At 41.5% G+C, this 14,435-nt stretch overlaps 1 protein-coding gene across 6 annotated transcripts in view; it reads right to left on the reverse strand.

Annotated features, from left to right (window-relative positions):
- LOC130381623 (NACHT, LRR and PYD domains-containing protein 12-like) overlaps positions 1–14,435 on the reverse strand; it is a 75,696-nt gene that overhangs the window by 36,121 nt on the left and 25,140 nt on the right. The window contains exons 1-6 of one of the 6 annotated variants that reach the window (XM_056589305.1): positions 9,303–9,563; positions 4,290–4,448; positions 4,099–4,212; positions 3,082–3,198; positions 2,891–3,007; positions 166–232 (exon numbers count right to left, since the gene is read on the reverse strand). The exons of 1 other annotated variant lie outside the window; for it this stretch is intronic. In XM_056589305.1, coding sequence (XP_056445280.1) covers positions 166–232; positions 2,891–3,007; positions 3,082–3,198; positions 4,099–4,212; positions 4,290–4,448; positions 9,303–9,316 — 588 coding nt within the window. In that variant the 5' untranslated portion in view covers positions 9,317–9,563. 4 more of the 6 variants (XM_056589304.1, XM_056589306.1, XM_056589307.1 and 1 more) reach the window with 4 other exon arrangements.

Below are 14,435 nucleotides of genomic sequence, written 5' to 3' on the forward strand. Positions count from 1 at the left end.
AAGGAGAACTTTACTCAGAACTAACTGAGGACATCAGAAGCATCAGTCCTGGATTCACGTCCCGCTGGTCTGAAGAGGGAAGCTGTGAGAATATTAGCCCCACAAGAGATGTTTTCTAATGATCATGTAGAGCTGAAGTCAACGTCTTGATGGACATTTACACACCGTGATCAGCTCTGTTTGATGCTGCTGTAGAGACTTAGCACTGGTAACCTTTGACCTCTCCTGGTGTCTGTGGGAAACACACACACACACACACACACACACACACACACACACACACACACACACACACACACACACACACACACACACACACACACACACACACACACACACACACACACACACACACACACACTTTAACTGTATCTATGTCTGCAATTCATAATAAATGTACAGATACAAAACACTGCTCAGGCATGATCCAGCAATCTGGGTGTGATGACAGCATATTATGAATGCACACAACATCTTCTTCTACAAATGTGGAGGCTTCCAATGATGGAGGATATTGAGCAGTAGTTGGAGAGTTGTTTTGCCCTCTCTTTGGTTAAGCCACCCATCCTGAGACCCCTGATGACAGGCCTATGCACATGGCCCAGGCTGCCGAAGATAAGGACCAGATATTGACATTTGTAGCCAAGGCCAGATATTTGTTGCACAAGAGGGTTATAGTTTACCAGCTGTGTTGAGTAAGCCTCCTCTAGACTTGAATCAAAACAGCATCCTACTTCCAGAATGAACACATTTCTGTTGTTCTCATCAATGATCGTAATATCAGGCCTGGTGGCATTTAAATCAGAGAACACAGACGTTTCTGCAATGCACCTGGAAAACATTTGTTGTCTAAAACACAATTTATATGCATTGACACTGTTGGAGAAAATAAGGATGGTAAACTCTCTGATACAATGTACACAATCCTATCATCCATGATGCATACATAATGCGGAGCGAGGGTACCACATTGACAGGTTTAACTTTGTTGGGAATACCAGAAGCCTCGCTTTGACTGTGAATATTTGCATGCATTCATCAATAGAAGAATTGTGAAAAATGGTTTGTGAAATGGAGTGGTCTGCATAAGGGCTAGCTGTACAGGCTAGCTCTCCTTGGAGTTTGAGTCCCCTCCAATGACTCTGACGCTGCCGATGTTTGATTGGCAGCAGTTAATCCTACCACTTGATAAGGCTTGTTTGTGCTTTGTTTTGATGGTAAACTCATTATCAAGATCGTTTTTCTGAAGTAATATGCATCTGTTTGCATTAATAAAAGTAATATAAATCCATAAACATATGAATTAAAAAAAATTTTTGAATTTTTTTATCAAAAATGTATTTGGAAGTTGTTTCATTTATGTACAAACTGTTAAACTTCAATTCAATAATTGGATTTTTGAGACTCTCCTGACGTGGCTGGATTCACAAATGCATTTTTTTCAACAAGGAACTCTCTGTAGCCAATCAGATGCCTCCCCAGTTTTCAGCCAATCACATGACTGCAGTCACGACCTCTGAAGAATAAGTCCAGCCAATGAATCCGGCCATGTCAGGAGAGTCTCAAAAATCCACATATAAATATAGACCAGTTCACACTCAAATGCAAACAAGTTCACAAATGAAAAGCGTCTTGTAAATTCAAGTTCAACAGTTTGTATACAAATGTAACAACATCCAAATAATTTTTTTCAAATATTTTTTTTATTCATATATTTATGAATTTATATTACATTTATTTAAAACAAGACACATTTACGTGTGGATCAGAAATGTGTTTGTGAAACTTATTTTTGTTTATGGATTTATTTTACAAAATACATACCGATATCCATTTGTGTGTGCAACTAAATTTGTGAAGCCTTCTCTTTGCGTTCGTTATCAATGAGACTGTTCTTACCCCATAGTCTGACAGTCTACCGCTTGATAAGGCTTGTTTGTGCTATGCTTTGATAGTCGACAGTAAACACGTTATCAAGATCGTTTTCTGAAGCAATATGCATCTGTTTGCATTAACAGAGGCAATTACGACGGTTGTGCGGGCTGAATTTAGGGTAATTTGTTGGAATTCTCACTTCTCCCATCTCAGCATGGATGCCATGATGGACGTGCATGCACACACGTCTATCACACACTGTGGCAAGCCGCTCCTCGAATGAGCCGGGTTCCACGGACAAAACAGGCTTGGCAGTGAGGGTTAAAGCCGATCACGGCATTTATTGCAAACAGCTTAAATCTTATAATGCAGTCGCGGTCTCTAGGGCCTCCGTGGGCCTCTAGCTGCTCGCGGTCTCTAGGGCCTCCGTGGGCCTCTAGCTGCTCGCGGTCTCTAGGGCCTCCGTGGGCCTCTAGCTGCTCGCGGTCTCTAGGGCCTCCGTGGGCCTCTAGCTGCTCGCGGTCTCTAGGGCCTCCGTGGGCCTCAAGCTGCTCGCGGTCTCTAGGGCCTCCGTGGGCCTCTAGCTGCTCGCGGTCTCTAGGGCCTCCGTGGGCCTCTAGCTGCTCGCGGTCTCTAGGGCCTCCGTGGGCCTCAAGCTGCTCGCGGTCTCTAGGGCCTCCGTGGGCCTCAAGCTGCTCGCGGTCTCTAGGGCCTCCGTGGGCCTCAAGCTGCTCGCGGACCCAAGCGCTTCCTCCTTCCTTGCTCCCGTTCCTGGTCTCCCCAAATGTCAGTCCTCGTGCTCCTTTTATAGTGGCTCCTCGGCTTCGCAGCATGCCTTGCGAAACCCAGTATGCCTTTCGAAACACTTCGTGATTGGTCGATGAAACGCAACCAGGAACGCCTAATGAGCGTTCTTGTGTCATGATGGAAACGCCCAAGCCTGCAGCTGCACCCTTCTCGGATTTATGGACATTTGATAGAAGCTGTATCTTTATGATCTCTGATAAATCCTCACCTCTTCTTAATAGACTGATTTCCATCTTTAAACCCAACAGGATGATCCATAGAGTGGCCACTCTTCATGGAGACACAGCTGGGTCCAGGGGAGTCTGCTCTCTGCTGCTGGAGCCTTCTAGCAAAACAAGAACCAGGATTTATAGACGTTTGATAGAAGCTGTATCTTTATAATGTCTGATAAATCCTCACCTGTTCTCGATAGACTGATTTCCATCGTTAAACCCAACAGGATGTTCCATAGAGCGGTCACTCTTCAAGGAGACACAGCTGGGTCCAGGGGAGTCTGCTCTCTGCTGCTGGACTCTTCTAGAAAAACATGAACCATGATTTATCAATATCATCCCACTGCAGACACAAATGGGCGTTCTCGTTTGGTGGGGGTTCTCGTTAACGCAGACTGGAACGCCCCCTTCTTCTTCTTCTTCGTCGCCTTTCTTGCTGAACTGTATTAAAAGGTCGAAGTATACTAGTCCGACTCCTTAATCCGACTTCGTAACTACGGAGACCCCTCGAGCATTCAAAGTTCTCATATTCTCATACTCGTAGTGGGGGTTATCTCAGACATGGTTGAGAAGGAATTGGGGGAAAGGAACTTTGGCTTTGACTCCCTGAAGTACATGAACCACGACATGGAGGAGAAAGGGATTGTTGGCCGCGATTGTCTCCCGCCGCGGCGCTGCCCGCTGCCCGCTGCCCACTGCCGAGGCGCTGGTGGCTCCGGCGGGAGACAATCGCGTTCAACATCCGCCGGGACGTCGGATACGCAATGCAATTCGCCGACCGATCGATCTTATGTGTTGACTACAAACCATGTTAATAGTGTTGTAAATAAACATCCAAAGCTTTTCAAATCTTATTGGGTGTTCATTGGTCTTTAATGTGCAAAGTAAACAACGTACAAAGTAAATAAGGTGCAAAGTCAAACCGGAGAAGTGATTCCGGAAATGATTTTGTTAGAGATAGATAGATAATAGATAGTTAACAAATATTGGATGAGCAGGTAAGCTACGGAGAGGGTCTCCGACAGGCTCTCCGGCTACGGAGAGCATAGTATTCCTTGCGACTATACTTCGCAGCATGCCTTGCGAAACCCAGTATCCCTTTCGAAACACTTCGTGATTGGTCGATGAAACGCAACCAGGAACGCCTAATGAGCGTTCTTGTGTCACCTGGGCTGTATCTTTATAATCTCTGATAAATCCTCACCTCTTCATAATAGACTGATTTCCATCTTTAAACCCAACAGGATGTTCCATAGAGCGGTCACTCTTCATGGAGACACAGCTGGGTCCAGGGGAGTCTGCTCTCTCCTGCTGGACTCTTCTAGAAAAACATGAACCATGATTTATAGACGTTTGATAGAAGCTGTATCTTTATAATGTCTGATAAATCCTCACCTGTTCTCAATAGACTGATTTCCATCTTTAAACAGCAATGGTAGATCCATTGAGCGGTCACTCTTCATGGAGACACAGCTGGGTCCAGGGGAGTCGGCTCTCTGCTGCTCCTCTCCTGAACCCCCCTTCTCTTTCTCCTCATCCATAGTAGACTGATACCTGGACACAAACACAACTCCATATTGTTTCTGTGGATTCTGCTTTAGTACCGAACGGGAAATTACTGCAGTGAAGACTTCCTATCCTTCTCTTGTCTGATATACACACTCTATCACTATCTATGTCTAGATCTACACACTATCACTCTCTATGTCTAGATCCACCCTATCACTCTCTATCGATTCAAAATCACAATTATAAATCATGTTCAATATTTATGATCCGATATCCTGTAGTGTGTGTGGAGGGGGAGTCTGTCTGTCTGTCTGCGAGCTGTCTATCTGCATGCTGTCTATCTGTCTGCTGTTTGTTTGTCTGTCTGTCTGCGAGCTGTCTGTCTGCCTGTCCCTATTCCATTGCACTGTGGATCTTATTTCTGCTATTTTAATGTCTGAATCATTTCTCCACTGGAACAATGTTCTGTCACTTTACTGAATCACAGATTCCATATGAATAATCATTTTGGGCTAGAACCGTGGGTAGGCTATAGCCATTACCAACCCCCCCCACACTCGTGCTATATTGCTTACATAAAAAATTAGCCCATTTCTGTGCCGTTTTTTTTCTTCTAGAATTATAAGAAGATTTCCCTATGAGCATGTTTTACTATTAGGCAGATTCAGCCCACTGTTATAAGCAATGAGGCTGGTTAGATTAACCTCAAAAGGAACATTAAATGTAGGCTACAAGACTTGCCATTTTATCATGGACAAAAATCATGTGCACATCACATGAACAACATATGCATAATCACCAATAATCAAGTGAATAACAGTTAACTATCAAACCAATCACGAAACAGATTTCGTGGTGAGGCCTAATTAGGCCTATATATTTTGTCTTTGAAATACAACGGTCTTTTCGTGGAGACTACTCAGAGCAGCTGGATCTGAACCACAGCAAGAGGAAGGAGAACGGGCTATGAAACAAAATGAGTGAGAGCCCTGACATAGGTGGCCCGCTGCCAGTGTAGTGACGTCTGGACATTGTGAGGGCAAGTTCAACAGGTTCCCGCCGCGAGGGTTTCATGGCCTCATTAGAGATAACGTGATCGCAGAGTAGGCACATAGGTAAACTACTGTTTATCGGTGAAGGAATAAATCCTTAATTTATGTAGGCCTAATTGACATTGTGTCGGTGCCGTTAAAGAAGTTAACTATTTTGAAGAAGCAATAACTGCACCAACAATCCAAACCCCAAGTGGAATCTAGATAAAGTGTGTAGTTCAAAACGTGAGCAGCTTTACTTCGCCACATACAGAGTTTGTTATGTAGGCTACGATCATTCAAAAACACCATGTTATTTCCCATAGACATTTGACCGATGGAACGAGTAAGCACTGGCTGCAGCACGCTGCAGCCACGCTGCTAACGTCTAAACGTTTGACTCCCCCTGCCCAATAGCACCCGGAAGAGGAAGAAGGTTATTGCGCGCCAAGAAGTCCAGCCAATGAATCCGGCCATGTGAGGAGAGTCTCAAAAATCCACATATAAATATAGACCAGTTCACACACAAATGCAAACAAGTTCACAAATGAAAAGCGTCTTGTATATTCAAGTTCAACAGTTTGTATACAAATGTATCAACATCCAAATACATTTTTTCGTTCGTTTTTACGTTCATTATTAATGAGTTCTTACCTCATAGTCTGACAGTCTACCGCTTGATAAGGCTTGTTTGTGCTATGCTTTGATAGTCGACAGTAAACACATTACGACGGTTATGCGGGCTGAATTAATATATATATCTATGAGTCAAACGGTTAGACGTTGAGCCTCTGCGTGCTGCAGCTGTCACGTTAAAATTGTACCGGGGGCGAAAATTGTACCGGCCTACGTCATCGTTTGTTTACATCCTGACAACCTGCCCTGCAACAGACGACGCGATGCAGAAAACATGTTTCCAAACGACGAAATAACATAATACAGATAGCGGATCGCTATCTGTATTATGATGGATAGCGATAACACTTGTTTTTACTTTATATTTGTATTGTATTTAATTGTTTAATCGAAACAATAAAAAAAATTGCCCGCGAAACGGGCGATCGCGTCAAATGACAAATGTTTTGCCCGCGAAACGGGCGATCGCGTCAAATGACGTAGGAGGGTTAATGAAACATAATACAGATAACGGATCGCTAGAAAACACTTGTTTTTACTTTATATTTGCATTGTATTGAATTGTTTAATCGAATTTAGCTAGTAAACTGAGTGTTTTAAGCAGGTTTCATAGTCTAGAATGTTCAAGAACCTTCCTACGTGATTTGACGCGTCATTTGACGCGATCGCCCGTTTCGCGGTCAAGTTTCTTTATTGTTTCGATTAAACAATTAAATACAATACAAATACAAGTGTTATCGCTATATATCATAATTCAGATAGCGATCCGCTATCTGTATTATGTTATTTCGTCGTTTGGAAACATGTTTTCTGCATCGCGTCGTCTGTTGCAGGGCAGGTTGTCAGGTTGTCAGGATGTAAACAAACGATGACGTAGGCCGGTACAATTTTCGCCCCCGGTACAATTTTAACGTGACACAGCCACAGACCCTCTGACGTAGTCTGTTTGCATTCTCATGGAATCGGAGGCGGGACTTATTCTTCAGAGGTCTTTTGCTTCAAGAGACCAAAACTTTACCAAATAAAGTGAGGCGTCGTCAGCCCCTTTTTACTGGGGCACGTGCCCCAGTAAAAGTCTCCAGTGCCCCAGTAAAAAAATATTAAATTAATCTGCAGAAGCGCCGCACTCGCTATGGAATCGACAGGATTCATCAAGTACATCTCCTGCTGCCTCGGGAGTCTTCAGTCGAGCCTGCCTCTTACCAGCCAATCAAAAAACGAAAGGGGCTACATAAAAGCCAATCAGAAAATAGCCCTATTGTATCTGGGTAAGATTTAACGCAACAACCAATGAAAAAAATCAGTTATTTACGGATTCGTCCACGTGACTCTTCTGAATGTTTCAGTGGTAAAGTGTGTAAAGTATGACCAAGTGTTTCTTTCTGTTCAATAGTCTAGATAGAACTTTATCAATCCCCTGTAGGAGAAATTTGTTAATAAAACAATAATGGTAAAAAAAATAAGGAATCTCCCACTTCCGGCTTCCATGAAAGAGAACCATACTAATTCACACAATAGCGTTGATGCAAATCCAGCATTAAAGGTTAATTTAAGGAAGTTCTCTCCAGTCACGCTGAAACTAGTTTGCTAGTAGTAGCGCTTTAATTTGCAGTGTAAGAGAATTCTGAGAAATCTGAATGCTGACAAAATTCTCAGAATTCTGACACTGCAATTTATTTGCACGCTACGACTAGTGAACTACTTTAAAAAAAACTCGACACTGCGACCAGGCGACAAATGACTGGTGAGAAGCTTCTTAAATTAACCTTTAATGCTAGATTTGCAGCACTTTAATTCCCGTCAACTTTGTTTTCTAACACCAGCATTTCCACAACTATGCTCATGTTCGTGACTGCTATAGGCCTACAAAACCATTTATAGTGCATCTATTTTTCTGCTGGGTAATGCAGCTTTAATTTGGGCTCTGATTCTGAATAAATGCCGCTGCTGAACTGTGTGAATAAATAAAGGGAACTGAAATCTAAAGAAGACACGTGGTTTTGATGTAGGCCTACCGTGAATTCCAGCTGAAAGTGGAACATTGCTGCCATCAGGGGAAATTAATGTAACCTAGGCATATTGTAAGTAGCTTTCAATTCCTTGTTTTTTTGTTGATCATGTTTCGTTGGAAACCACGGGAGCTGGAAACAGCCCAGAGTAAGTCATCTCCTTTTTTAACGTTACAACAAATTCACAACTTGTTTGACACAAACAATGACAACTTGATTGCTGTTAAAGAATGTTGCCCACATAATTAGCACCAGTTTTTCAATACTGAGCGTCTGTAGCCTGTAGTTTTATAGCACACACACACACACACACACACACACACACACACACACACACACACACACACACACACACACACACACACACACACACACACACACCATGCGTGCACGCACACACGCGGAAAATGAATAATGAATGAAAAATTGTCTGTCTTCAAAACTTGAGGAAGTTTTAGTGGACAAAAACTTCCTTAACACAAAAAAGGAAATTATGGATATACAGGGTGTTTTTAACATATATGGATCCAACAATGTTCCCAACACTGACACAGATAATTCAGATCATTGCACTCACAATTCCTGTAAACAGTTGTAGTTGTGAGCGATCTTTCAGTGTGTCGAGAAGGCTCCACACCTGGCTTAGGTCAACCATGGGGCAAGGAAGGCTTCACCAACTTTCTCTTTTGTCCATTGAAAAGGAGCAACTATGCAAAGTGAGTCAAAGCCACGTTATTGACCGCTTTGCCACCATGAAGGCGCGGCGATACAGCTTAATAGTGAAAAAATAATCATTAAAAAAGGCTCTATGCAGTAGTGTATGGCCTTATTTAGTTTAATTTAAGAGCTTTGATGGTTCTATAACATTTTCCAGGTTGATTGGTGGCAATGAGCCACCTCACCTTAAGTCAGAAATTCTATTAGTTTTAAACCTTGTTTCTTGCCTTTTTAGTACATGTCGTTCTGGCAAAATTATGCTGTTTCCACACAGCTTCTAAATAAATATAGATGTGTAGACTTCTCCTGATAAAGAGGTGAAGGTCATAAAGAGACTTTTTGTTTATTTGTCAGTTACCTTATTTGTAAATCTTTGAGATGTGTATGTGTTTAAATAAATATAATTGTACGGTACTCATGAATCCATCTTTGCGTCTTTACCTTTATCAGTGCTTTAATATAGCCTACAATATGACAGTGACAATGATTTTGAAGCTTGTACATACCCTTCTGTATCCATCTATTTCATATTGTGCACACGTAAAAAAAAAAATGTTGGCAGTTGGGGGCCTTTGCCCCAGTAAAACTCTAGGTCTAGCAACGCCCCTGAGTGAGACGAAAGTGAATCCAATTCTGTCACCTTTTCAAAAACAACACGACAATTTACGTCACAATACCAGTTACCTAAAGTCAATGTAAACGGTAGTAAACTGGTTGTTCGTTATTATATACCAGTAACCGAAAGACGATATAAACGGTAGTAAACTGTCGGCCTACCTTTTCTCTTCTACTCTGGGTTAAAAGTGCGTCCAGGCGGTATACAGGTTTGAAAATATAGATGCATTGGGAGAAACGGAGGTTAAAGCGAGGAAGGAAAGCCTCCTCGCTGCGACAGAGCGTCCAGAATGAGGAAACGGAAAGGAGCCGACCCTCTGAGCTCACCACACTACAATAAGCTGTTATAGCTTCATCAGTCAGCTGTTATCCTGCTCTAAACCACCACACAAACAATAACCTGTTATAACTTTATATCAGTCAGCTGTTATTCTGCTCTAAACCATTACACTAACAATAACCTGTTATAATTTAAGATAAGGTTAGAACGATATTTAAATGTCCCATCACTAAATAAGGTCTGTATTCTGTCAAGTAAGGTAGATTTCTTGGAGTCCAGGAGACAGGGCGGCGGTAGAGATGTCTGTGGGCGGATAAGGGCTGGGGAGGCATGGGGGCTTTTGGGGAATTACCAAGGCCTAGGGAGATGTGGGGGTTTTACCAGCAGGGGCTGAAGGATGTTAAAGAGGCATGGATTTACTTAGGTCAGTTTTACTTATGTATCAGTTTTACATATCAGTTTTATTCATCTATCAGTTAAAAATCATAGAATCATATATCATGTTTTAGTATCATCATAAATCTATCATTTTCTTTGTTTTAGTATCATCATAAATCTATCTTTTTCTTTTATATCGATCATTCATTATAAGATTTATCATGTTGTTTTGACATAATCGATTATGGAAGAAAGCACTTAAAAAGATTGAAGCACTTGTTGGTACAATTATTTTATCCTACCCTTATGACATGTTGTATTGTTGTATTGTTTGACATTTTGTGATCTTACACTTATGATATGTTGTATTGGTGTATTGTTTATCATCATATGGTGTATTTTACTTATTAGTATAATTTGTGGAACAAGTAAGAACAATCTGAAGGCAGAGTACGTGCCTGAGTTTGTTTGTATACACTCAACATTAATAAGTATAAGTACTAACGTCTGCTAAAACACATGACAGCTCTTTCAATGTAGCCCAGAGGCGTCGTCAGCCCCTTTTTACTGGGGCACGTGCCCCAGTAAAAGTCTCCAGTGCCCCAGTAAAATTCCATTGATCATTATTAAATTCATCTGCAGAAGCGCCGCTCTCGCTATGGAATCGGCAGGATTCATCAAGTGCATCTCCTGCTGCCTCGGGAGTCTTCAGTCGAGCCTGCCTCTTACCAGCCAATCAAAAAACGAAAGGGGCTACATAAAAGCCAATCAGAAAATAGCCCTATTGTATCTGGGTAAGATTTAACGCAACAACCAATGAAAAAAATCAGTTATTTACGGATTCGTCCACGTGACTCTTCTGAAAGTGTGTAAAGTATGACCAAGTGTTTCTTTCTGTTCAATAGTCTAGATAGAACTTTATCAATCCCCTGTAGGAGAAATTTGTTAATAAAACAATAATGGTAAAAAAAATAAGGAATCTCCCACTTCCGGCTTCCATGAAAGAGAACCATACTAATTCACACAATAGCGTTGATGCAAATCTAGCATTAAAGGTTAATTTAAGGAAGTTCTCTCCAGTCACGCTGAAACTAGTTTGCTAGTAGTAGCGCTTTAATTTGCAGTGTAAGAGAATTCTGGGAAATCTGAATGCTGACAAAATTCTCAGAATTCTGACACTGCAAATGATTGCGCGCTACGACTAGTGAACTACTTAAAAAAAAACTCGACACTGCGACCAGGCGACAAATGACTGGTGAGAACCTTCTTAAATGAACCTTTAATGCTGGATTTAATTATCAGAATTCGGATTTTATCCAAGTATTCTGACTTTATTATCAGAATGCTGAATTTTATCTCACAATTCAGAGTTTATTAGCCTATTCGATTTCTGAATTAAAATTCTTGTGATGAATAATCTACATTTGTACAGTCGATGTGCAGCACTTTAATTCCCGTCAACTATGTTTTCTAACACCAGCATTTCCACAACTATGCTCATGTTCGTGACTGCTATACAAAACCATTTATAGTGCTTCTATTTTTCTGCTGGGTAGTGATAGTCGCCCTAAATGCAGCTTTAATTTGGGCTCTGATTCTGAATAAATGCCGCTGCTGAACTGTGTGAATAAATAAAGGGAACTGAAATCTAAAGAAGACACGTGGTTTTGATGTACCGTGAATTCCAGCTGAAAGTGGAACATTGCTGCCATCAGGGGAAATTAATGTAACCTAGGCATATTGTAAGTAGCTTTCAATTCCTTGTTTTTTTGTTGATCATGTTTCGTTGGAAACCACGGGAGCTGGAAAAAGCCCAGAGTAAGTCATCTCCTTTTTTAACGTTACAACAAATTCACAACTTGTTTGACACAAACAATGACAACTTGATTGCTGTTAAAGAATGTTGCCCACATAATTAGCACCAGTTTTTCAATACTGAGCGTCTGTAGCCTGTAGTTTTATAGCACACACACACACACACACACACACACACACACACACACACACACACACACACACACACACACACACACACACACACACACACACACACACACACACACACACACACACACAAACACACACACACACACACACACACACACACACACACACACACACCATGCGTGCACGCACACACGCGAAAATGAATAATGAATGAAAAATTGTCTGTCTTCAAAACTTTAGACAAAGTTTTTGTCTAAAGTTTTAGACAAAAACTTCCTTAACACAAAAAAGGAAATTATGGATATACAGGGTGTTTTTAACATACTGGATCCAACAATGATCCCAACATTGACACAGATAATTCAGATCATTGCACTCACAATTCCTGTAAACAGTTGTAGTTGTGAGCGATCTTTCAGTGTGTCGAGAAGGCTCCACACCTGGCTTAGGTCAACCATGGGGCAAGGAAGGCTTCACCAACTTTCTCTTTTGTCCATTGAAAAGGAGCAACTATGCAAAGTGAGTCAAAGCCACGTTATTGACCGCTTTGCCACCATGAAGGCGCGGCGATACAGCTTAAAAAAAAAAAAAATAATAATTTATAAAGGCTCTATGCAGTAGTGTATGGCCTTATTTAGTTTAATTTAAGAGCTTTGATGGTTCTATAACATTTTCCAGGTTGATTGGTGGCAATGAGCCACCTAGCCTTAAGTCAGAAATTCTATTAGTTTTAAACCTTGTTTCTTGCCTTTTTAGTACATGTCGTTCTGGCAAAATTATGCTGTTTCCACACAGCTTCTAAATAAATAGAGATGTGTAGACTTCTCCTGATAAAGAGGTGAAGGTCATAAAGTGACTTTTTGTTTATTTGTCAGTTACCTTATTTGTAAATCTTTGATATGTGTATGTGTTTAAATAAATATAATTGTACGGTACTCATGAATCCATCTTTGCGTCTTTACCTTTACCAGTGCTTTAATATAGCCTACAGTATGACAGTGACAACAATTTTGAAGCTCGTACACAGGCGCGGCCCTCCCTACAGGCGGGTCAGGCGGCCGCCTAGAGCGCCATCTAGAGGGGGGGCGCAAAATCTAAAATGCGCGAAAAAAAAAAAAAAAAAAAAAAAAAAATCATCTATTGGACACGTCTCCCCGTTAAGAACATGCGCCCCCCCCCCCCCCCGTCAACAATCGCTTCATACTTCCCCTCCCCTCGCCTAGAGCGCCAAATGTGCTGGGGCCGCCCCTGCTCGTACATACCCTTCTGTATCCATATATTTCATATTGTGCACACGTAAAAAAAAAAAATGTTGGCAGTTGGGGGCCTGTGCCCCAGTAAAACTCTAGGTCTAGCAACGCCCCTGATGTAGCCACATCAATATTGTCAGCTGATCATCTGTGTCTCTCAGTGCTTCTGTTGACATGTGAACACTGTTTGTTGCAGGAAGTTACATAACATTGTCTAGATGGTTCTGATGGTAAATGCTGGTCATTCCTGATCATGTGAATGCAATGTCTTGACAAACTCTACTCCCAGAGGCCAGCTGAACCTAAACTACAACCTCGTTCCTCGAACCCGCCTCACAAAATCAACGTAACGAGCTGCACATTATCTTTCTCATTACATTTTTTATTTAATTAACTAACTTGAAAACTATATATTTATTTCTATAAATATAAATAAATGTCTTGTACTTTATAGAAAAACATTGCTTCTGTATTTAATCACTCATACTTTACTGTTATTTAAACAAGCAATGCCTTATGAAGAAGGCAGTATAGAAATAAATATTACAACAACAATAATTATAAAATACATTGTTTTTTCTATTGCGTGATTAAAATGCGGTTAGGTATGGTGTAACGTTATAAAAGTATAAATACAAGGGACAAAACGGAGGTTGAAGTGTTCCCAAAACAAGTAAGTCAGAGAAAAGTTTTGAAAAGTGGAATTCGAGAGAGATCAAGTAGACTAGGGCTCCTAACTGCCGATGACGAGGACGTAGCCTCGAACAATGAGTATATGTGGCGCACTTAGTTGGAAGTCGACCAGTGAGAAATGAGAATCGAAACTCACAACACTCTGTCACGTGCTTTCAGGGAAATCGAAGCCTAGCTTTCTGAAACGCGAACGCGCACACACGCACGCACACGCACACGCACACGCACACGCACACACACACACACACACACACACACACACACACACACACACACACACACACACACACACACACACACACACACACACACACACACACACGTGGTCCTCTTGTATTTCTACTGAATTGTTAACGTCAGTCGCAGTAGAGTCAAGACAATCGCATAATCTTCCTTTTTGTTGTCGGACTACTTCTGCGCAATGAGGAAGCAGTTGTCTCGATCCAACCCGACCGGTTTCAACATTGTTGACCATA

The sequence above is a fragment of the Gadus chalcogrammus genome, chromosome 4 (assembly GCF_026213295.1).
Source record: "Gadus chalcogrammus isolate NIFS_2021 chromosome 4, NIFS_Gcha_1.0, whole genome shotgun sequence".
Lineage (NCBI taxonomy): Eukaryota > Metazoa > Chordata > Actinopteri > Gadiformes > Gadidae > Gadus > Gadus chalcogrammus.